The sequence below is a fragment of the Bos mutus genome, chromosome 4 (assembly GCF_027580195.1).
Source record: "Bos mutus isolate GX-2022 chromosome 4, NWIPB_WYAK_1.1, whole genome shotgun sequence".
Classification (NCBI taxonomy): Eukaryota; Metazoa; Chordata; class Mammalia; order Artiodactyla; family Bovidae; genus Bos; species Bos mutus.
Window position 1 is genome coordinate 112,716,238 of NC_091620.1, and position 23,046 is coordinate 112,739,283.

At 38.7% G+C, this 23,046-nt stretch overlaps 2 protein-coding genes across 8 annotated transcripts in view; one reads left to right on the plus strand and one right to left on the minus strand.

Moving 5' to 3' along the window:
• Positions 1 to 2,478, minus strand: part of ZPBP (zona pellucida binding protein) — a 141,383-nt gene extending 138,905 nt beyond the window's left edge. For 5 of the 7 annotated variants that reach the window (XR_011463915.1, XM_070368833.1, XM_070368829.1 and 2 more), the window contains exon 1: positions 2,271 to 2,478. Coding sequence is in view for 6 of the 7 variants with exons in the window: in XM_070368833.1 (XP_070224934.1) it covers positions 2,271 to 2,397 (127 nt within the window). In the remaining variant the exon portion in view is untranslated. Of the gene's footprint in view, positions 1 to 2,154 lie in introns of all 7 variants that reach the window. The other 2 variants (XM_070368828.1, XM_070368831.1) reach the window with 2 other exon arrangements.
• Positions 2,479 to 5,478: 3,000 nt separating this feature from the next.
• SPMIP7 (sperm microtubule inner protein 7) overlaps positions 5,479 to 23,046 on the plus strand; it is a 63,392-nt gene continuing 45,824 nt past the window's right edge. The window contains exons 1-2 of the mRNA XM_070368867.1: positions 5,479 to 6,037; positions 14,416 to 14,513. Of these exons, the coding sequence (XP_070224968.1) occupies positions 5,479 to 6,037; positions 14,416 to 14,513 (657 nt within the window). The remainder of the gene's footprint in view (positions 6,038 to 14,415; positions 14,514 to 23,046) is intronic.

Here is a 23,046-nt window from a genome sequence, read left to right on the forward strand (position 1 = left end):
CGGTAGGTGGTAGTTGAAAGGTGCAAATTTCCAGTTATAAGTAAGTGCTTGGGATGTAATATGCCATCAGTTCAGTTCAGTTCAGTTCAGTCACTCAGTCGTGTCCGACTCTTTGCGACCCCATGAATCGCAGCACGCCAGGCCTCCCTGTCCATCCCAGAGTTCACTCAGACTCATGTCCATCGAGTCAGTGATGCCATCCAGCCATCTCATCTTCTATCGTCCCCTTCCCCTCCTGCCCCCAATCCCTCCCAGCATCAGAGTCTTTTCCAATGAGTCAACTCTTCACATGAGGTGGCCAAAGTACTGGAGTTTCAGATTTAGCATCATTCCTTCCAAAGAACACCCAGGGCTGATCTCCTTCAGAGTGGACTGGTTGGATCTCCTTGCAGTCCAAGGGACTCTCAAGAGTCTTCTCCAACACCACAGTTCAAAAGAATCAATTCTTCGGTGCTCAGCCTTCTTCACAGTCCAACTCTCACATCCATACATGACCACTGGAAAAAACATAGCCTTGACTAGACGGACCTTTATTGGCAAAGTAATGTCTCTGCTTTTCAATATGCTATCCAGGTTGGTCATACAATAATATAAATTATGATAAATATATTATTAATGTAATAAACACTGCTAAGTTATATATGAATCATTGAGAGAATAAATCTGAAGTTTACAACACAAGAAAACAATTTTTTCTCATTATGTTGTATACCTTAAAATTATACAATGCTGCATATCAACTATATTTCAATGAAACTAGAATAAAAAGTAAGTTTGTTAAACCTGGAGAAGACAGGGATGGGAAGCAGAAGAGGAAGCTGGGTGATACTAGGAAGGTCTTTGTAAGTCATTCTTTCACTCTGCAAAAACCAGCAAGTAAATAAAAGACTTAAGAAAAAAATAATAATCTGTACCAGGCACTATACCTCGCACATAGCAAATATTAAATATATATATATTATGATGTTGTTCAGTTATCCTTGAACAAGCAAATGTGATGGACACAGGTGTGTGCACAGAACAAATGGAAGAACAACAAAAAAATGCAATATGACTTGGAACTAGTCCTCTTTGTTGTTAACAGAGAGTGGGTATAGCACAAAGAAGAGTATGGTATTCAAAGTCAGATGACCTAGATTTAAATCCCAGTTTCCACTGAGTGTTTGGAAACTCACTTAAAACTCCAGGAGCTTCAGTTTTCTCATCTGTAAAGTGAGATTAAATTCTAGATTTATTGTAGGAACTAAATGGACTATTGTACAAACTATAAAATGCTACATAAACGTTGCCTTCACTATTCATACCTTACATATTAAGATATAGCCTTCTTATTCTATGTCTTATACCCTCAAGCCTGATCTTATTCTTGGATCAAAAAACACACAGTCGTATCTAATATTAATATAAGATCATGGGCCATGGTCAGGAGGCATCCTTCTCCTACAGAAGTAACTAAAGGCTATTGGCTATTGTCTAGTTATACTGCAGTGACCTTTGGACAGCTAATGCCAAGACTTTGGCATATTTTGTAACATCTACTCACTCCATTTCTTTCCATTCTCCTCCTATACCTGCCTATCTATGCAGCCCTTCCTCAAATTCTTGGTGGGATTCTTTTCTCATCGCCCCTTATCTACACAACTTTTATCTAAACACACCTCTTTTATCCTTTCTATGATTCAATTCTGGTAGAAACGTTATTAAATATTTCTAAAAAGTCTAAAACTTGAACGCAAAATAACGCAGCCAAAACCTTTCAGGTTAAATGACGACAGTTTAATTAAGCTCTCCCTTCAATATCTTAACTGTATTTTGAAAATGTGAAGTATCTCGGATTTCTGGATACAAAGCAGGAAACAAATGGCGACAGCAAAATATCAAAAGTTTAAAATCCCAGGCTTTGTACTTTATAGCTAAAACCAACAGATGGAGCTCCAGGTCCACGGGAAGTGACAAAGCCGTAGGATGTCTGCTGGTTTTGAAATATACTTAAATCCAGAGCCCAGAACATCGTGGAAAGCTGGCAAAGGACCCGTGGGCTGATTAGGGGGTTATGAGCAGCCCATCTGACCTCCAGCCTTGAGCGGTGGGTGTTTCAATAACCTCATCCATCTAGACATAAATGTGACAAGTCCTTGGTTCCTGAGCACTTACATCTTATTAAATATATGGGCGGGACCTGTGATACAGGCTTTCCCATCAGAGGGCGCACGTGTGATACACAAAAATCTCCGGGAGCTGCGGCCCCGCGCCGCTCGCCGCCGCCTCACCTGACGGGGGCGCCCAGAGCACCAGCGCGGAGACCACCAGGACCACCGCGGCCCGGGAGAGCGGGGAGCCCGCGGCCCGGGCCCGCCGCCAGCCCCGCCGCGCCCGGCCCGGGGCCGAAGCCTCCATTCACACGCCGCCGCCGCCTGCCGACCGTCGGCCCAGAAGGTCGTTAGGCGGCGCGCGCACACCCGCCCGCCGGAAGCTGGAGGGATGTGGGCCGGAAGGGTGGCCGGAAAGAGGGCAGTCGTTTCCGGCAAGGCGGGGGCGGGGCTTGGCAGGTAGGTTAGGCCACTGGGCCTCGTCGGCTCGACGCCCACGGAGGATCTAAATGTTGTTCGTCTTCCGGATGTCGCAGCATCTCAGGGAATCCGAATTGCGTAGGCGACCTATGGAAGGTTCTGGAGCCAGAGAAGAGCCGCGGGCCCCGCAGTTCGCCGGTGTTCGTGGGCCTACAGACTCCTTGGCCGAATCTGAGTGTTGAGGCCAAACCCGGCCTGCGGTGTGAGGGTCAGGGAAGCGAGTGCTGGTGCAGCCCCAGAGGGCTGCCTGCTTCTCCCAACCTTGGCTGCTGCTACCTTCAGATGTACTGGCCCCACACAGCAGGCGAGAGTGGAAGTGGACCCTGAGCCCCTGGAAGACCCTGAGTGGGAAGAACGGGGAAACAACCTTATATGGAATTGACCGCATGCAACATTATCACCTGAGTTCAGGAAGATGTATAAAACAACCTGTCCCCCCTAAGTGGGTGTTCGTTTATAGCCAGAACAAGTTAGAGTCTTCTGCATTTCTGCAGCAGAAAGATTTACTTAACATGAGCAGAGCTACAATAGAAGCAAATACGCTGCTAAGTCACTTCAGTCGTGTCCGACTCTGTGTGACCCCATAGACGGAAGCTCACTAGGCTCCCCCGTCCCTGGGATTCTCCAGGCAAGAACACTGGAGTGGGTTTCCATTTCCTTCTCCAATGCATGAAAGTGAAAAGTAAAAGTGAAGTTGCTCAGTCGTGTCCGACTCTAGCGACCCCATGGACTGCAGCCTATCAGGCTCCTCCGTCCATGGGATTTTCTAGGCAAAAGTAGTGGAGTGGGGTGCCATTGCCTTCTCCGAGCAAATATGCAATTAACTCAAATACTTGGATGAATGGGGTTTAAGCAACTGAAGACATAATGCCTAATAACCATGTATAAAAGGAAGGTATGAGTGAACTAGAATGGACTGAAAGCCATCTGTGGTTGTCCATTGCACAGGAGGAATCTCATACTGACAGCCTAACCTCCACTCTTCTTTGGTAGAGTGACTCCAGTAGTGATACCTTCGGGTGTATCTTGGTTGCACCACAGATAGACCCCTTGCTGTCTTTTAGCTGGACTGCTTTACATGCTGTATCTTCAGAGCTAGGATTGTGTCTGTTTGCAAATATTTTAACTTCAACTGCTGGGCTAGTTTCTGGTATAATGCAAGCATTCCAGTAGTCATACACTTTTTTGAAAAGGAAACATCTGGTAGAAAGGAGTTAAGCGTTCTTTTGAGACGAGGACCAGGACCACGATGGAGACATTTCTTAAGGACTACTTCTGAAGAAGTCCTTGGTTCTTATTAGCAAAGGGAGTTGAAATTTCTGCATATTCCCCGGACTTTCTGGATATATTTATGCAGGTGTTAATAGGTAAAATGTATGGAGTACAGTTTATTCCACTGAGTAGATTCACTTCTTTAGAAATGCTTGCTAATCTGTATAAACTCCTAAATTGAATTTTACCTGTCTAGGCATGTCTTAGTAAACAGAGACCTGGATGATTTAGATCCAACCAGCATTTTGGTCAAGGTCTTGCACTTGTTTGAGCATACCTGGAAAACAAATTTCAGTGAATAGTACTCAATAAATCACTGTGTTTGAGGATGTGTTCTGCTAAAACTTCTTGTAATTTTTATAAACAACTCAACCTGCACAACATGATTTTTAGCAAATGACCTTGGACTGTGGGCCTCTAGTAAATAAAGGGTAGAGAAGACTATCACACCACGCAAAATTCTGAACTTTCTGTTTTCTGTCTTCAAGAATTTGCTTCAGTTCACCAGTCCCCCCTGCCTTAGTCTGCTATGGAAATTCCTAATATTCAACCTGAGAATATGAAGTAATATTGGAAATCTTAGTTAATATGTGGTGTGATTCTAAAGATGAAAGCTGATTGCTGAAAATCAGAAGGTAGGTCTGTCATTTGTATTTGCATGTTTTATTCCAGTAAGGATAGTGTGAGTTTCATGCCCAAATTCTACTGTCTGGAATTCCTTTGATAGCTGTTTTCGTGCAAGACCAAGTTATCTAGTTGAAATGAGCTATTAAATAAACAGTGTATTGATGTCTTTTTTTTTTTTTTTTTTTGCATTGAGCTAATAGCTGGTGCTTACTGTAGTTTTCTTGAAATGAGTTTAAGAACCTCATTGCTCTTACTCTGTCCATCATGGTGGAAAAAAGGTAAGTAAGGCTAATGTAGGACATGTAAAAGATAAACCCATGCTTTGATTATAAATGTAAATTTTCTTTAAAAATTAGATATATTGATTTAACTGTAGGTAATATATGTTCATTTTTTGCACTTTTCAGTTTACATTTGTATAGGTAACATGTTTTGTAGTTTATTATATCTATGAGGTAAAATATTTAAAATATATGAGAGAATACTTTAAAAAATATATTGCCTCTTCATTAACTGCTTTATTTATACCCTTTACTGAATATCATTTGCCCATAAAGTATCAACTTATGGAAAAATTGAAAAATAAATGAGCACAGTTTTCCTGAGCAGTGCTGAAGAAACTATCATGGAGGTTTTACTAACAAGTCTGTTTAATTGTTTTTCTAAGAATTACATTATAATGTGTATAGTGATACAGTGTGTTACCTAAGAATTAAATTATGCTGTATATAGTGATACAGTGGGTTAGAGTTCTAACTGTTGCCAAGCAACATGGGCTCTGTTTTTGTTTTTTTCTGTGCTGGTCCCTTACTTCCTTTACTGGAGAAAAATATTTGCCTTAAAAAAAAAAAAAAAAACTACTCTATTGGCATTGAGAAAGCCAAATCAATAACTCTATTAGTTTAACGAGTCTTCAGTTATTAAAAATATAATAGTTTTTAGTTAAAGAGAAAGAAGCCATCAGAAGCAATTAATATACTGTCAATCCACAATTTTAAAGTGAGAGGCCATGGATACATATTCACAGCTCATACCTGGAAAGATAAGTATCTCTGAAGGATCCTTCCTTTCAAGAACAAAGGCTGTTGAGAACATAGATTACCCCCACTACTGTGCTCTCTTAAGAAAACTGAACATGCCTTTTGTGAAAGGAGTTGAGGACAGACATGACTATGGCAGAATGGAGAAGAAATGCAACCCTACTTTTCTTAAATTTCACCCTTATCCCCCTTCAGTCCTGCCGGACTATCATTTACACTATCCATATCCCCCGCCATATGGGCCAGATTATCCATTATTTCCACTTCGGGATGATGTACCCTTACAAGACCCCTGTTCAGGGTTTTTGAGTCCTGGTGGTGATGCTGACCTAAAGCCTGGCGTTGGCAGGACCATACCAAGCCTAGTAGATTTCAGTGATGTGAAACCTCAACATCGAGTTCCCAGGCCAGACACAGGATTTCAGACGACATTAAAAAGGAAAACAATTTTATTGGAAGAACTGAAACAGGACAGAAGGTGGAATTCCAGGGCAGTACCAGACATTTCCATCAGAGCAAGACTTGGAGGTAAATGAAGTGATACAGGCTTTGTAATTTTTAAAACTTTCAAATGACAGAAGAGCATGGATCTAAGATTCATTCAGTACTTAGCAGTTCATTTGACATAAAATTGTAAAGAACCAAATAAGGAATTCTTATTTTTAAATTACAGACTGTAAGGAAAATGTAGTAAGAATGATAAGCTTTTTATAAACCTGTTTGTAAAAAAAAAAATGGTTTTCAAAAAGTGCATTCATTGGTGTAAGTGACAAACACAAAGTGTATATCAGATAACTTATTCTAAACATACAGATAACCTAATTTTGCCACAAAGGAATATATTTAACTCTGATAATTGCGTATCATGCCACCTTATCTGTTTCCCTTGGAAAAAATAACTTAGCTGATGATTATCAAAAAGTTTACACAGGCTGAAATGCAGTGAGAAAGTAGCTGAAAGAAAATTTGAGGGTCTGGTAAGAACCAAAGCTGAAGAAAGGCAACCCCTGCATAAATTACTCCACAACAACCCTGGAGGCAGAATTGATGACAGTTACTGACAGCTGCACCTTATGGATTCTCTGTAAGACCCCCAGAGAGTGTCACAAGCCTGGTCCAGAAGTGCTGAGAAACACTTTCGGAGAAAAACCATGGGCAGTGTTCCTGTATGGAATGTGTCTGACAGGCAGGGAGTGAAAAGAGATTAACACGTTTGAGTTTCTGGGAAAGGAAATGGCCGGCTGCTATAGCAAGAGATGCTGAGCCTTAGGCTAGCCTTCCGGGGCTGCGCCCACTTCCCTGCTCCTCTGGAGCACCCAACCACAGACCAGAGGCCTAGGGAGGCTGTGTGGAGAAACTGTGACATCACCATTTTTCGCAGCAGTGGGTACTCAACGATTCCTGCCGCTCCTCCATGAAGAGAAGCCATAGGCACTTGGGACCGGGAAGGGAATAAGGGTAAAGGCTAAAGGTAGTAGCAGTGCAAAGCCCCACAAGGTAGTGGTCCCAAGCTACTCCCTCTGGATGCCAACTTTTAAATGAGATAAGAGTACTTTAGTGAGAGAGAAGTGCAGGGTAATAGTTACACTTTTAATGTGCACTACAGTTGGGGCCTCAGCAGCTAAGCTTGGGGACATTCCTTAGTTTGGAATTTTCATGTAAATAATGCATACAAGGTTCACTACTTTTTTTAAGAATTATTTTTGTTGTTGTTCAGACACTTGGTCATGTTTGACTCTACAACCCCGTGGACTAAAGCCCACCAGGTCCCTCTGTCCATAGGATTTCCCAGGCAAGAATACTAGCATGGGTTGCCATTACCTTCTCCAGCAGATCTTCCCGACCAGAGACTGAACCCACAATTCTTTACCACTGAACCACCAGGGAGGTCAATTATTTTTCTATAATTCATTGGAAATACCATCTAGGGTAATAAGATATTACAAGAAACAAATGCACTTCACACTGAAGGAACCACTGATGAGTTCATGTCAATCTCACAGCCATAGTACATTTTCACTGATTCTGCACTAGTGACCCAATTCTGTGTCAAGAAAGGAGCTTGAGTTCAGTCTTTTGCTAATGTTTCAATGTATAATAAAAATAGTCATTGTCAAGGACACTTCTTTAAAGGAATCAAAATTATTTTTCATTGTCCTATTTTAGACAAGTATGTCACCTTGCTGGTAAGCAGAAAATCGCAGCCTAGTGTAATTTTTAAGAACATTATTGTTGGTTTTTGGGGAGGTGACTTTTTCAAAGAGTGAACTGTCAAAACATTCCAGCACATTAGAGGTTGAAGGAATAATTTGTTAAGGCTAACCTATGACTAACATAGGGTTAACAGACGTGCACTGAGAACCAAGCATAGAGGTCATCTAGCCTCTATGTCACTGCTTAGATCAGTACAACAGAATTCAGAAGATAGGCTCTAGAGTCACACTATCTGCACTCAGATCCTGGCAGAAAGCTTACTTGCACTATAACCCAGGAGCCATTGCTCATCTCCGTGCCTGTGTATCCTTATTTGTAAAACTGATATACTAGTTATACTTTATAAATCAATAGCAAGGGCTATTTAATGTTATTCACGTAAAAATATCTGACAGAGAGGAATGAAACAATAACATTTGTTAGATGTTAGAAAGTTAAGCAAAGTTCAGAATTTTCAGTTCCTTTGTATTTAAATTTTTTATAAAATTGTAAGAACTGAATTAGCTAAGATAGGCAAAGGACTTAGCAAAATTCATGGAACCCGTAAAGCATTTAATTAATAGTAGCTGTTACTAGCTTTTAACAGTTCAAAGAACAATCAAAGTTTAGGGATTGCATTCAATATAATTTGTCCTGTGCTTTCAAAGATGTTGTGGCTTCTGGAAATAATCATTAATTATAAATAATAAGTACTTTCAGATTTTAGCCAACCTAATACACATAATTTCTGATACATTCTGATAAAGAAGAATATCTTATCAGACTTAATTATATCACATTCCAGTGGGATTTCTTAGATATCAAAACAAGATCCTGAAACGTTATATTGCTGATTTTTTATCCTATTTTAACCTTATCTAGACATCTAACTTTGTTCAGTTGTTTTTTTGTACCTGGTTCCATCCTGTCATGGGAGCCACACCTCCATGGCCTTATCCAAACCTAATTACTTCCCAAAGGCCCCACCTCCAAATATCATCATATTGTTGATGATATGATGCATCATAAGAGCTGCACCATGAATTTGGGGGTACACAAGCCTTCCCTCAATCACCATCTAAACCGTTTTTAAGTGTGTAGTTCATCGATATTAAGCACATTATTGTACAGCCGTTAGAACTGTTGATCTTCAAAATTTTTCATCTTGCAGAACTGAAATCTATGTCCGTTGAACACAACTCCATACCATTCCCATTCTCACCCGCTAGCAATCAGTTTACTTTCTGTCTCTGAATTTGACCACTTTACCTACCTCATATGAGAAAATTATACAGTACAGACCTGTTTATATTTTTTGTTTCCTTATGATTCAATCTTGGTAGGTCATGTGTTTTTAGGAAATTTGTCCATTTCATGCAGATTATAAAGTTATTTGGTATACAACTGTTGATAGTACTTTCTTATAATCCTTTTTATTTCTATAAAATTGTTGGTTCAAAATCTCAGGAGTTCCTCAGGTGAAATACAGAACTGAACCTGTACTCAAAAGGCAAAGAGGAAGAGGCAGACATCCCAGATGGGTGGGTGGCAGGTTAAATGAGCAGAGAAATTATTTATGGTGCTTGTCATAGGTGCCTCAAGATGAGTAGATCTCCACACCTGCCTGCCAGAATCTTAAAGTCTACGTAGAAGACTTGACAGGGCTCAATCATGTACACTGTGGCCTCAACAGCCATACTCTAGTCTCTGCGTTGTATCCTTGAAACAGCTCCAACTGTGGGAACAGTGGACAGAGTATACATTCTATGGACAGGGGAGGGGACGAGGAGCCTTGGATTGCCTGAGTTCAGCTCATGGGCCAGTGGGTGGTCACAGCCTCTCAATGACCTCCTCGGACAAACATCAGCTGTCATGTCCCCTCTTTCATTTGTAATTTTAGTTATCTAAGTCTTCTTTCTTTTTCTCTGAGTCGGCCCAGCTAAATGCTTATCAATTTTGTTGATTTTTTTCAAGAACCAACTCTTGCTGTCATTGATTTTCCCTATTATTTTTCTATTCTCTATTCTGTCTATCTCTGACTTAATCTTTATTATTTTGTTTTCTTCTGGCTTTGATTTAGTTTCTTCTTTTGATAGTTTTTTTAAGGTGTAAGTTGAGGTAGTTGATTTGAGATCTATTTCTTTTTTAATATAAGCATTTATATACCTATAAGTTTTCCTCTTAGCATTACTTTTGTTGAATCCCATAACTTCTGTTGTATTTTAGTTTTCATATGTCTCAAGATAGTTTTTAATTTTCCATGTTATTTCTTCTTTGACCCATTGGTGTTTTAGGGGTGTGGTGTTTAATTTTCATATATCAATGTTTAATTTTATTTCACTTTATTGTTTTCTGGTTGTGATCAGAAAATATAGTTTGCATGCTTTTGGTCCTTTTAAATTTACAAGACTTGCTTTGTCACCTACAGTATAGACTAGAGAATGTTCCATATGCACCTGAGCAAAATGTATATTCTGCTTGGGTGTTCTGTTGGTTAGAGTGTTCTGTATATGTCTGTTGGATCAAATTATTGTTCAAGTCCTCTATTTCCTTATTGACCTTTGTTTGGCTGTTCTATTTGTTATTGAAAGTAGAGTTCTAAAGTCTTCAACTATTATTGTACAGTTGTTTCCTCCCTTCAAGTCTGTCAATATTTGCATCATATATTTTGAAGGTCAAATGTTTGGTTTATAGAAATAAAATAGAGAATAGAAAAATAGTAAAAATAAATAAATAAACTAAACCTAAATTTGGTTATTTGAAAATGTCAACATAATTCACCTACCTTTTGCTATATTGAGAGAGAAAATTTACGGAAAATAACTTACAAAGGGTATTATGTGTGTGTGTGTGTGTGTGTGTGTGTGTGTGTATGTGTATTAAAGACCTAGTGTAACCGTTAGAGGAGAGATAACACATGAATTTAAAAAATACTTAGAATAGCCCTCAAATCTTTCTTGTAATGTTTTGGTTTCCTTAAAGGCAGCATATTGTAGAAATACTTTATAATAAAAATAAAGCCTATAGGAGAATAGTGTTCATGATAGACTCTTCCGGACTCATATAATTTTGGGTTACACAGAAAACCCATTCAATGTAAAAAAAAAAAAATCACAATTTTGAACATGTTAAATATCTAATAAATGAGGAAGTACCATAGTGCTTTCCTTGACAAAAGACTTAGATATGTATTTGGTAGCATGAAGTGAGACTGTGGGTTTTGAAGGAGAGGAGTGTAATAGCTGTTCCCAAAAGTGCTTTTGGCAACGCACCGCCTTCTGATGTGTGCTTGCTAACTCTCTTACCATGAAATGAGGTCTGTTTCCTTCTCACCTTGACTCTGGACTTGGACATGTGAGTGGCTTTCACCAATAAGATATTAGCAAGTGTGATGCAAGTGGAAGCTTGGTAAGTACTTACACATTGAGATTGGTCCTTTTGGGATTCTTCCCCTGAAGTTTCAGTCACTATTTTGGGAGAGACCCAATCTAGATCCATAGTAAAAAAATAACAGGCACTGGTCTTCAGGCCCAGCCTAGCTCATAGCTAATAGTCAACACCAACCTGCCAGCCATGTGAGTGAGGTCATTTTGGACCTTTCCAGCTATCGAAGCTATGCCATATCACATAGCTTCAGAATCCCAGGAGATGATGAATGGTTGTTTACATGACCAGGTTTGGCGGTGTTTGTTGTGCAGCAGTAGATCCTGAAACAGTAAAAGAAAGGGCATCATCATACTTAGATGCAAGTGTGATGTCCTGAGGTATTAATACAGTGTAGCCGTAATTCATTGCCCTGTTTACTTCTGCTGCTGCTGCTAAGTCGCTTCAGTCATGTCCGACTCTGTGCGATCCCATAGACGGCAGCCCACCAGGCTCCCCCATCCCTGGGATTCTCCAGGCAAGAACACTGGAGTGGATTGCCACTTCCTTCTCTACTGTTTACTTCTACTCTGGCTTAAAATCAGAATTTTAGTTTTCTTGTTTTTCTATTTTCTTTTGTTTTTTTTCTAAGCATCTGGTAAAAATGGCTTCAAATCAGAGGATACCAAAAAGTGCCACGTGTCTGCTGTTGGCATGAGAATCTTCTGGAGGATTTTCTTTGGCCAGCTGAGTCACAGAATTATCATTCTCAAAGCTGAAATGATTGTGGAAATTAGCACTGCTTCTTGGCCTCTCGCCTCTGCCTCTGTATTAATTTCTCTTGCCACTGTAACAAACTGCCACAGACTTAGCAGCTTTAAATGAAACACATTTATTACTCACAAGTTTGTGGGTCAGAAGCCTCTCTGTTCTTTGTTTGAGATCCAACCATGCCACAGTCCAGGTATACTCTTTGTTTATATCTAGAGAGTCTGGGGGAAATCTGCTTTGGGGTTTATTCCAGTTGTGCAGAATTCAGTCCCTGACATCTGAGGCACCCGTTTCCTTGCTCTTTGATGTCCAAGGGACACACTGTGCTCCTGGAGCCCTCTCACATGGCCAGCTCCATCTTCACAGTCAGCAGTGCTGTTAAAGGCCTTCTCACATGCTGCTCTCTGACTTCCCTCAGGATCCACTGCTGCTGCTACTGCTAAGTCGCTTCAGTCACGTCCGACTCTGTGCGACCCCATAGACGGCAGCCCACCAGGCTCCTCCGTCCCTGGAATTCTCCAGGCAAGAACACTGGAGTGGGTTTCCATTTCCTTCTCCAATGCATGAAAGTGAAAAGTCAAAGTGAAGTTGCTCAGTCGTGTCTGACTCTTAGCGACCCCATGGAGCCTACTGGAACCTACTGGGCTTCTCTGTCCATGGGATTTTCCAGGCAAGAGTACTGGAGTGGGGTGCCATTGCCTTCTCCACAGAGGGTCCCAATTCTCTGGCCCTCCATTGCCACTTCTCTTTTCAGATTCTGTCCTGAGTTCCTTGGTTAAATACTGACTGAATCTTCATCATCATTATGAAAATGATATTACTTCCATGGGTACTAATAATGTTATAGCTCCTAATTGATAATTCATAAAGTTGTAAATAAAGGTGTGAACTTCATGCCGATTTGCCAGTTCCTTTAAATACAGTTGTAGTTTTTACAACTGTGACAGCAGTCATTAAAGGTGAGGAAAATAAGACTCAGAGGAGGTCAAATAATTCATGAGGTCACACTGGCATCTTAGCCAGGAAGTATATATGTTATTAAGCCCTAAGAATTGCAGCCCTCTCTTATAGAGCTCCACCAGATTGGTATCAATGGTAACCATGGTACTCCTGTGTTATCCCAAACCCCTCTAACTATGTTTAAACATCTATGTACTGTCCATCTAGCCCCACATTTTAACATTTTAGTTTCATCATCTGCTAAGTTAGATTAATTTATGGGGTTTCAAAGGTAAACAGTTGAAAAGTTGAAAGTGAAAGTTGCTCGGTCGTTTCTGACTGCAACCCCATGCACTGTACAGTCCTTGGAATTCTCCAGGCCAGAATACTAAAGTGGGTAATCGTTCTCTTCTCCAGGGGATCTTCCCAACCCAGGGATTGAACCCAGGTCTCCTGCATTGCAAGTAGATTCTTTACCAGCTGAGCCACCAGGGAAGGCCAAGTATACTGGAGTGGGTAGCCTGTCTCTTCTGCAGGCGATCTTCCTGACCCAGGAATTGAACCAGGGTCTCCTGCATTGTAGGCGGATTCTTTACCAGCTGAACTCCCAGGGAAGCCCCAAGCTAAAAAGTAGAGGACCAAATTAGAAGCCCCCATACAGTAGGAAAAGGATTTCTGTGGTACAAGCATTATCTACACCTACACTAGTCTCCTGTCCAAACCAGAGTAATTTGCAAAGTTATCAGTCTCTCTGATTAAGGACTTTGTAATGGCCATCTCTCTGAAGGTTAAGTCCAAGACTTTCATGTCCTGACTTTGGCTGACCTCTTTTGTTTATCTTCTACCACTCGCTGGCTGCTGTTCCAACATGTAGCTATACCCAACCTTCAGTAATTTCTCATAAGAGTTTTGATATTGCTCAACATGTCTAGCCTGCCATCACACATACTGTTCCTCTGTCTGGAATGACTCTACTTCTGCCACTTCCGTTGTTAACCGAGTTGTAATCAGTTGTCAAATGAAGTCAGGTCTTTTGTCGGAAAGATGTTCCTAACTTCCTGCAATCTGGCTGGATTAGATGTCCCTCCTCTGCACTCCCTCAGCACTCAGAGCTCAAGTGTTATTAGAGTTAACACATTATACTGCATTACCTACTTGGCATGTCTGTTTTTCCATTTGTTCATGAGCACCTAAAAACCAGGAAACCTGTTTTCCATCTTTAAATATTCATCCTCTTTCATTTATAGGGCAGTAAATATTTGTTGAAGACAGCTTTTATATTTGCTAGTCTCTTATCATTAGGTTGAATTATCTACATAGTAAACTCCTTTGTGTCACCACCATCTCCAGCATGTCTTACATGCACATACACAGATTAATAGTACCCAAGAGATCTCTTACAATAATAAGTAATAAGTATCCGATAATTGTACACTATTATCATTATACTAAAATACAAATCTCAGGGCTGTTCTGTTCTCAATGAGAAAAGTTTTTAGATAACCCATTGAAAAATAAACACCACCTGAGTTCAGCTTTCTAGTAGAAAACAGTTCTGGTGGAAAAATAAATTTCTATTGCATTTTGTTTGTATGTATTTCATATGTATGTACCCAAACCACATACATTTTTGTTTTCAGGTTGGACGAGCCCACTGAAAGTTACTCCTTCCCAACCGCATCATGGAGAACACTCAATAAATCACCCATATATATTTGATGAGGAAGCAACATGTACAGTAAGAATTTCTTACTAGATGGGTTATGTAATATTTGTAATCAACTTATTTCATTGTGTATTTGATATTTTATGTCCTATAAACAAATAGCTATCATACTGAATCTTAAGAGAGAGAAATATTGTTGATAGCACTTAAAATGATACAAATGAACTTATTTACAAAGCAGAAACAAACTCACAGACTTAAAGAACTAACAAACATATAGTTGCTAGAGGGTAAGGGTGGGGAGAGGGATAGTTTGGGATTGACATTTACATGCTGTTATATTTAAAATGGATGAATAACAAGGACCTATTGTATAACACAGGGAACTCTGCTCAGTATTTTGTAATAACCTAAATGGGAAAAGAATTAGAAGAAGAATGGTACATGTATAATGGAATCACTTTGCTGTATACCTGAAACTATCACAGCATTGTTAGTCAACTAGCATATAAGTTTTTTTTTTTTTTTTTAATAGCTACCATTTATAAAGTACTCCTTACCTGTCAGACCCTGTGCAGAAGTTCACAGTCATTGTAGAGTCTCATTGTCTGTGCATCCCTACAGCAACACTATGGAAGAGGAGTGAGTAGTGGATGATGGTATGTTCAACCCAGGCCCCCTCTGCTGGCAAGCGCACCCTCCCCAGTAGCAGCGGGCAGTGGACACTATGTGTCTGACGGCCACCAGCTGGACAATACACCCTCCCTCATGACCACTCAGACTTGCCAGTGACTGACTTCCTTGAAGAAAGAATAAAGCTATACTTCAGCTGAAACCACATTCCCATCAGTGTCCTTTCCTTGTTGTATCCTACACTTCACCTGGAGCACTCCTACCATGTATTAATTGGGGGAAAAAAAAAAAAAAGCGTGTTTCAGTTCCTGCTTCTAGACAAGACGATGTGTTTATGTCATATTATTTGAGAAAGCTGAAACCCAGTGATGTAAAACAACTGACTTGACCACAAAGATAAAGTCAAACTTTAAAGCTGGATATATTTCTGAATCTTCCTATGTGGATTTAATAGACTCTAATTACTTGGAGACTCCTCCAGAGATACATAGATATGACATGTTTTCTTTTTTTTAAGCAGCTTTACTGAGGTTTATTTTACAAAACATAAAACTTGCCCATTTGAAGTATTCAGTTCAGTGGGGTTTTTCTTTGGCTCTCCACTGAATTGTGCAACCATTACTACAGTCTAATTTTTTAACATTTTCATCACCCCCACCCCCCAAAAAACATGTCTATTAGCAGTAAAGTTATGGATATCTTCAAGGAATCTATTTCCATTTTTGTAACTCTTGTATTTATTCCTTCCTAAAGTTGATCTGCCTAAATTTATCTGTAGTTTCTCAAGTTGATTTCTCCTTTTCCCACCTCTCCCTTTGCTTTTTCTAATTCTACCACAAAGAGAAATGGAGCATACCTCCCACAGGTCATCAGGTACACTAGGGTGTATGGCCATGGAATAAAAAGGTTACTCAAAATGTATGTCACCTGTGTCTCCTTTACTCAAGATACCGTCCACCATGCCAGGACTTCATGTCTATTCTTGTCTACATTTTTTTCTATAAGAAAATCGTGGCATTAAAATGGGGGAGATTTTCCCTGTTTTGAACTATTCTAAATTCAGATGAAATGGAGAATTTGATTTCAATAGTAAGGAGAATTTGTATTTGTTAATTTTGCTTATTCCATCTCCAGACTCTTGAAAGAATCCATTGCTCCTTCTGATAAGTCCTGTGAGAGCTTGGAAAGGGGACATTATTATTGAAGGCACTGATGCTTTTTTCCCCCCATTGAAGGCTGTAAATTTATGGCAAGGCTATACGCTTTACCTAGCTATCTATTTTAGAATTAGAATTCTAAAGTTCTTGTCATGCAACAACTCATAAAGCATCCTTATTTAAATTTAAGCATAGAGTTGTATGTCAAAATAAATCTTGATATTTTCCTACCAGTAATGGAAGCTAACTAAGTAACATGGGACAATATTTCCAATGGAAATAACTAGATTAATATTTACTTTTTAATATCAAAAAGCTAATGGAGAGAAATTGCTGAACCAATGAAAAGTTAGAAACTTTAAAATGTAAGCCAGCACTTAGGGTCACTTTGGCCTGATAGGAATTTGCTGCTCTGAAAGGGGAAACTACTCTTAACTGAACATTTGCTAGTCTCATATAGGTATAAGTCATCAAAAATTAGAATTGATCTTTGAAAACCACCCACTATTTTGAGCTAAATGCCTGAAGGCTGGCACCTTAAAGGTAAGGGTAGATCAATAGTAAAAAAAAAAAAACTACAACTGGCTTCAGAATAAATGAGAAAACTTTAAGTCTTTAACCAGTGTTAAAGTGACCCAAGATTGCTATCATTTCCAGGCAGATACAAAGAAAACTTATTTGGAGGAAAATAATATACTAATTACTAAGCCTTAAATTATTTCTGTCAATAACTTTTAAAATATAGTGTTTAATACACAATCAACTGTAACCAAACACAAAAAGAGAATGGACACCATGAGTGAGAACCAGAAAAAATGAGAAAAAAAAAAAGACTCACAAATTGATTATGAACATTGGAAGTAGCACAAAATGTTTGAAAAGAAAAGAAATGAGCTAACACTTTAGTAAACAAGTTGGAAATTGTGAAATGCAAAGTTCAAAAAATTGAGGAAAATGTAGTTTCAGAACTGGAAAATAAAACAGAGAACATAAATGGATCCTGTAGTGAATCAGACATGGTTAGAGAACTGGAGAACAGTAGATAAAACAGAGGAAACTACTCTTGATGCACAAATTTATAAAAAGATGGAAAATACCAAATTGTTTACTTTTATGGGAAAGTAAAAAACATAGAAAATACAGTGAAAAAGAACATATGTTTATTTGGAACCCCAGATCTGTAAAAGACTAGTATAGAAGCAATATATGAAGATACAATTATTATACCCACTGCTGTTTATTTCTGGAGTTCCCTGGGGCATCCCCTCACAGTGTCTGCTGTACATTAAGGGTTAGTTATGGTTCCATACAGAATGCCAAACATGACAGCAGAAGCTGTCGGTGTCAACCAATAAACATGGCAGCAAAGTCTTAAAGACAAAGCATGGGAGACACAAAAGTGGAAAGAAGTAGAGAGTTTTTGAAAGTTTTTTCTTCATATTGTTTACAGTAATTGTATTGTTTAAAAATCTGAGCATTAGTTGTTAACTTTTGTTAGGTCTTGTTCAACATGAAGAAGCTCTAGGAAACTGAAACATTCATGATGATGGTGATGGAAGATCTTAATGGAATGATGCTCAAGTATTAGCACATAAAGAGGTCTCCTTCAGTGTCATCAATCTTGTCATAGAATCTAAGAAATTAGATCCAGAGTCATTAGTAGAAGTATCCATTGAATCAGATTCCAAGAACACCAAAGATGAAGTCAAAGAGCAAATTTAATCACTTCTTTATGAAATAGTACACGCAAAACATTCAGAAAATAGAAGTAGAAAGAAGATGCACCTGCAAAAGAATAGCTAGTAGAAAATGAATGTTTATTAGGAAATGATGTAGATTATGTAAAGTTGAGGACCTGGAAACTGAAACAGTTCATAAAGAAATTGAAGATACATAACATAGAAGTGTTGTCTTACAAGACTAATCAGGAAATGGAAGAGATTGTGTATTTGAGAAAAATCCAGTTTCCAGTGAAAGACTGTGCATGATACCAAGGATGTGATACACCAAGATGACGATGGACACTAATAGGGATCACCAGAAAGTGAAGAGGCATAATTTCAGACCCTGTTAGTTATCTTCTTAAGAACAATAAGAAATGACAGATTTCAGAAATTTTGCACTAAAACTAGAAGAGGACCAGTCTTAGGCACACATCACTCACCAATTTTATCAATAATTAGCCATGGGAAACAAGTTAATTGTGACAGATCTTGTAAATTGCTGAAAAGCTCACAATCTAAAATATTTTAAATGAATTGTAATTTAGAATGCTTTTTAGAAATTGAAAAAATGATCTGATTTTGTATTTTTCCATGCCTCGTTTTTAACAGTAGATCCCATTGGTTTTACTTGTTCGTTCCATCTCTCAGTTCAGTTCAGTTCAGTTAAGCCACTCAGTCATGTCTGACTCTTTGTGACCCCATGGACAGTGCAGCAAGCCAGGCCTCCCTGTCCCTCACCAACTCCTGGAGTTTATTCAAACTCAGGTCCATTGAGTTGGTGATGCCATCCAACCATCTCATCCTTGTTGTCTCCCTCTTCTCCCACCTTCAATCTTTCCTAGCATCAGGGGTTTTTCCAGTAAGTCAGTTCTTCACATCAGGTGGCCAAAATATTGGAGCTTCAGTTTCAGCATCAGACCTTCCAATCAATATTCAGGACTGATTTCCTTTGATCTCCTTGCAGTCCAAGGGACTTTCAAGAGTCTTCTCCAACACCACAGTTCAAAAGAACCAATTCTTAGGCACTCAGCTTTCTTAATGGTCCAACTCTCATATCCATATATGACTACTGGAAAAACTGTAGTATGACTAGAAGGACTTTCGTTGGTAAAGTCATGTCTCTGCTTTTGAATATGCTGTCTAGGTTGGTCATAACTTTTCTTCCAAGGAGCAAATATCTTTTAATTTCATGGCTGCAGTCACCATCTGCAGTGATTTTGGAGCCCAGAAAAATAAAGTCTCTCATTCTTTCTACTGTTTCCCCATCTATTTGCCATGAAGTGATGGGACCATCTCTAACACAGCTCTTATTCTTTCCTATGTGTATGGGTCAGATGTAGAAATTATATTGAGGTAGCACCAATTTGTTTGGCATAAATTTCGTATTTGTTAGTCATGCATAACACTAACAGTGTTGGTTTGATTTTGGTGACTTCTGCGCTAAACATGGATTTTTATCTGCAAAGGCACTGAAATATTTGCTGATGACTTGCTAATATGAGTCATCATAAACTGTGCTAATTAACATGACAATGGGATACTGGGGAGTATAGTACCTAGAGATAACCTAGAACTATAAACACTGTAATAAAAACAGTTAATAACTTGATCTAATAGACATACATAAATAAATATTTTTGCAATAATCATTGATAAAAATTACTACACATTACATATAAAACAAGTCTAATTTTTTTAATGTTTTAAACCATACAGAATATATTCTTTGCCTACAAGACAATTAAATCAAAATATACTTAAAGATTATGTATTTGAAAATATAAAAATATGTTTTTCAATGAGTTACTGACCAGAGAAGAAAGCATAAGGGAAAAGTAGAAAATATCTTGAACAATAATAAGATATCGTACAACACAAGGAATATAACCTGTATTTTATAATAACCTATAAATGGAATATAATCTTTAAAAATTGTGAGTCACTATATTGTACACCTATAACATATAATATTGTACATCAACTATAGTTTCAGTTAAAAATGGAAGTACTGTAGCAACATGTGTGGGAATGCAATTACAATAATCTCTGGAGGAAAATATATAATCTTAAAAAATACAGCAGAAGAAGTCCTGAAATTTAAGAACTATGCAAGCATCCATCTCAAAAAGTGAGAAAAAGAGGAATTTTTTTTTACTGAAGGGAGGATATAATAAAGATAAAATAAGAAATTATGGAAATAGAAAACAAACACATTTTAAAAGATCAGCAGTGCCACAGGTTGGTTCACTGAAAAACATTTGATAGTTATCTGTCAGTGCCAGTCAAGAAGAATAAAAATATAACTTTGGGGAGCCAGTATAATGGTGGCCACATAAAACTGGCCTTCTCCACAGAAACTCAGAAACAATTCATAATAAGACAAATAATAGTTTTCAAGAGCCTATTATACACAGTGAAGTAAGTTAAAAGAGAAAGATAAATATCGTATACTAACACATATATACAGAACTAGAAAAATGGTACTGAAGAATTTACTTACAGGGCAACAGTGGAGAAACAGACATAGAGAAGAGACCTATGGACATGGGGAGAGGGGAGGAGAGGGTGAGATGTTTAGAGAGAGTAACATGGAAACTTACATTACCGTATGTAAAATAGATAGCCAATGGGAATGTGCTGTATGTCTCAGGAAACTCAAACAGGAGCTCTGTATCAACCTAGAGGGGTGAGATGGGGAGGGACATGTGAGGGAGGTTCAATAGGGAGGGGATATACGTATACTTAGGCTGATCCATGTTGAGGTTTGACAGAAAACAAAAAAATTCTGTAAAGCAATTATCCTTCAATAAAAAAATAATTTTTAAAAATCAGCATAACTAGAAGACAGAGAAACTCTAAAATTGAAATTACTGCAAGTTAAAAATAAAACAAGTCATGCCTCAAGTTCTCAACAGAAAACTTTTTATGGTAAATGAAAATAGTCTTGCAAAAATTACATGGTAAATAGAAGGCAGCCTAAATTTTTTTTTTTTTTTTTAAACCTGGATAGATAGACTAAGTCTCTGGTGATTTAGACAGGAATCTGCCTGCAGTGCAGGAGATCCAGGTTTGATCCTCAGTCGGTAAAATCCCCTGGAGAATGGAATGGCCTCCCACTCCAGTATTCTTGCCTGGAGAATTCCATGGACAGAGTCTGACAGGCTGAGGGGTCACAAAGAGTTGGACAAAATTGAGCAACAAACACTACTAAGACTGAAAATATAAATGATGCCTAAACCTAAGTATGAGTCTGCAGAGAATGAGTTAGAATAGCAGGTGATTTGTGATGGCAGTTTCTGAAGGGAATTGGTTGTGTAGGAGAAGAAGATTAAAAGGAATGAGAGTCACTTTTTGGAGGTTGGGTGACAAAGGGTCAAAAAAGGAAGGAAAGAAGAAAATTTAAGATCCTGAAAGGCAAAAAGAATTACTTAATTGGAGATTACACAGCCCATCTTCTAATAGTCAAATAAGATTGAAAAAAAAAAAGGAATTGTACTTGGCTACACTGACAAAAGAGGGCACAATTGAACTTTAAATTTTATAAACCACATGAAATTCACAGATTGAATTAAACTGTAATAAAACAGAAAACAAGAATTAGAATACTTCAGTGAAGACAATTACTCCCCAAACCAACTATAAAGCAGAAGAGCATTGTAATACACTCCGAAGTTTGTTATATATTTTCAAACAACCATTTGGGGTGTGAAAAAGTACAGAAATTTCATACAGAAATTCAAAGAATAATTGCAAATAAAATTTTAGGTAAAATAAAGATTCATTCAGAAATTATGACTTCATTACATGAAACCCAAGAAAAAGGCAATTAAAATAAAAATTTAATGAAAATCATCCAAGAGAATAAAAAGGCAATAAAGAATTAGTTCAAAATAGCTAAGGGAAAATGGTTGAAAAGGAAGATATGCAAAGAAGAAACAGTTCAGTTCAGTCACTCAGTCATGTCCGACTCTTTGCAACCCCATGGACTACAGTAAGCCAGGCTTCCCTGTCCATCACCAACTCACAGACTTGCTCAGACTCATGTACATGGAGTCAGTGATGCAGTCCAACCATCTCATCCTCTGTTGTCCCCTTCTCCTCCTGGCTTTGATCTTTCCCAGCATCAGGGTCTTTTTCAGTGAGACAGCTATTCGCATCAGGTGGCCAGTGTATTGGAGCTTCAGCTTCAGCATGAGACCTTCCAATGAATATTCAGGACTGACTGGCTTGATCTCCTTGCAGTCCAAGGGACTCTCAAGAGTCTTCTCCAACACCACAGTTCAAAAGCATCAATTCTTCAGCGCTCAGCCTTCTTCACAGTCCAACTCTCACATCCATACATGACCACAGGAAAAACCATAGCCTTGACTAGATGGACCTTTGTCACCAAAGTAATGTCTCTGCTTTTTAATATCCTGTCTAGGTTTGGCTTAGCTTTTCTTCCAAGGAGCAAGTGTCTTTTACTTTCAGGGCTGCAGTCACCATCCATAGTGATTTTGGAACCCAAGGTAATAAAGTCTGTCACTATTTCCATTGTTTCCCCATCTATTTGCCATGAAGTGATGGGCCTGGATGCCATGATCTTAGTTTTTTGAATGTTGAGTTTTAAGCCAGCTTTTTCACTCTGACTTTCATCAAGAGGTTCTTTAGTTCCTCTTTGCTTTCTGCTATAAGGTGGTATCATCTGCATATCTGAGGTTATTGGTATGACATCTTGTACTTCATCCAGCCTGGCATTTCATATGATGTACTCTGCATGTAAGTTAAATTAGCAGGGTGACAGTATACAGCCTTGACGTACTCCTTTCCCAATTTGGAACCAGTCTGTTGTTCCATGTCTGGTTCTAACTGTTGCTTCTTGACCTGCATACAGATTTCTCAGGAGGCAGGTTAGGTGGTCTGGTATTCCCATCTCTTGAAGAATTTTCCAGAGTTTGTTGTGATCCACATAGTCAAAGGCTTTGGTGTAGTCAGTAAATCAGAAGGAGATGGTTTATTTTTGGAACACTCTTTCTGAAACTTTCTGTGATCCAGTGGATGTTGGCAATTTGATCTCTGATTCCTCTGCCTTCTCTAAATCCAACTGGAACA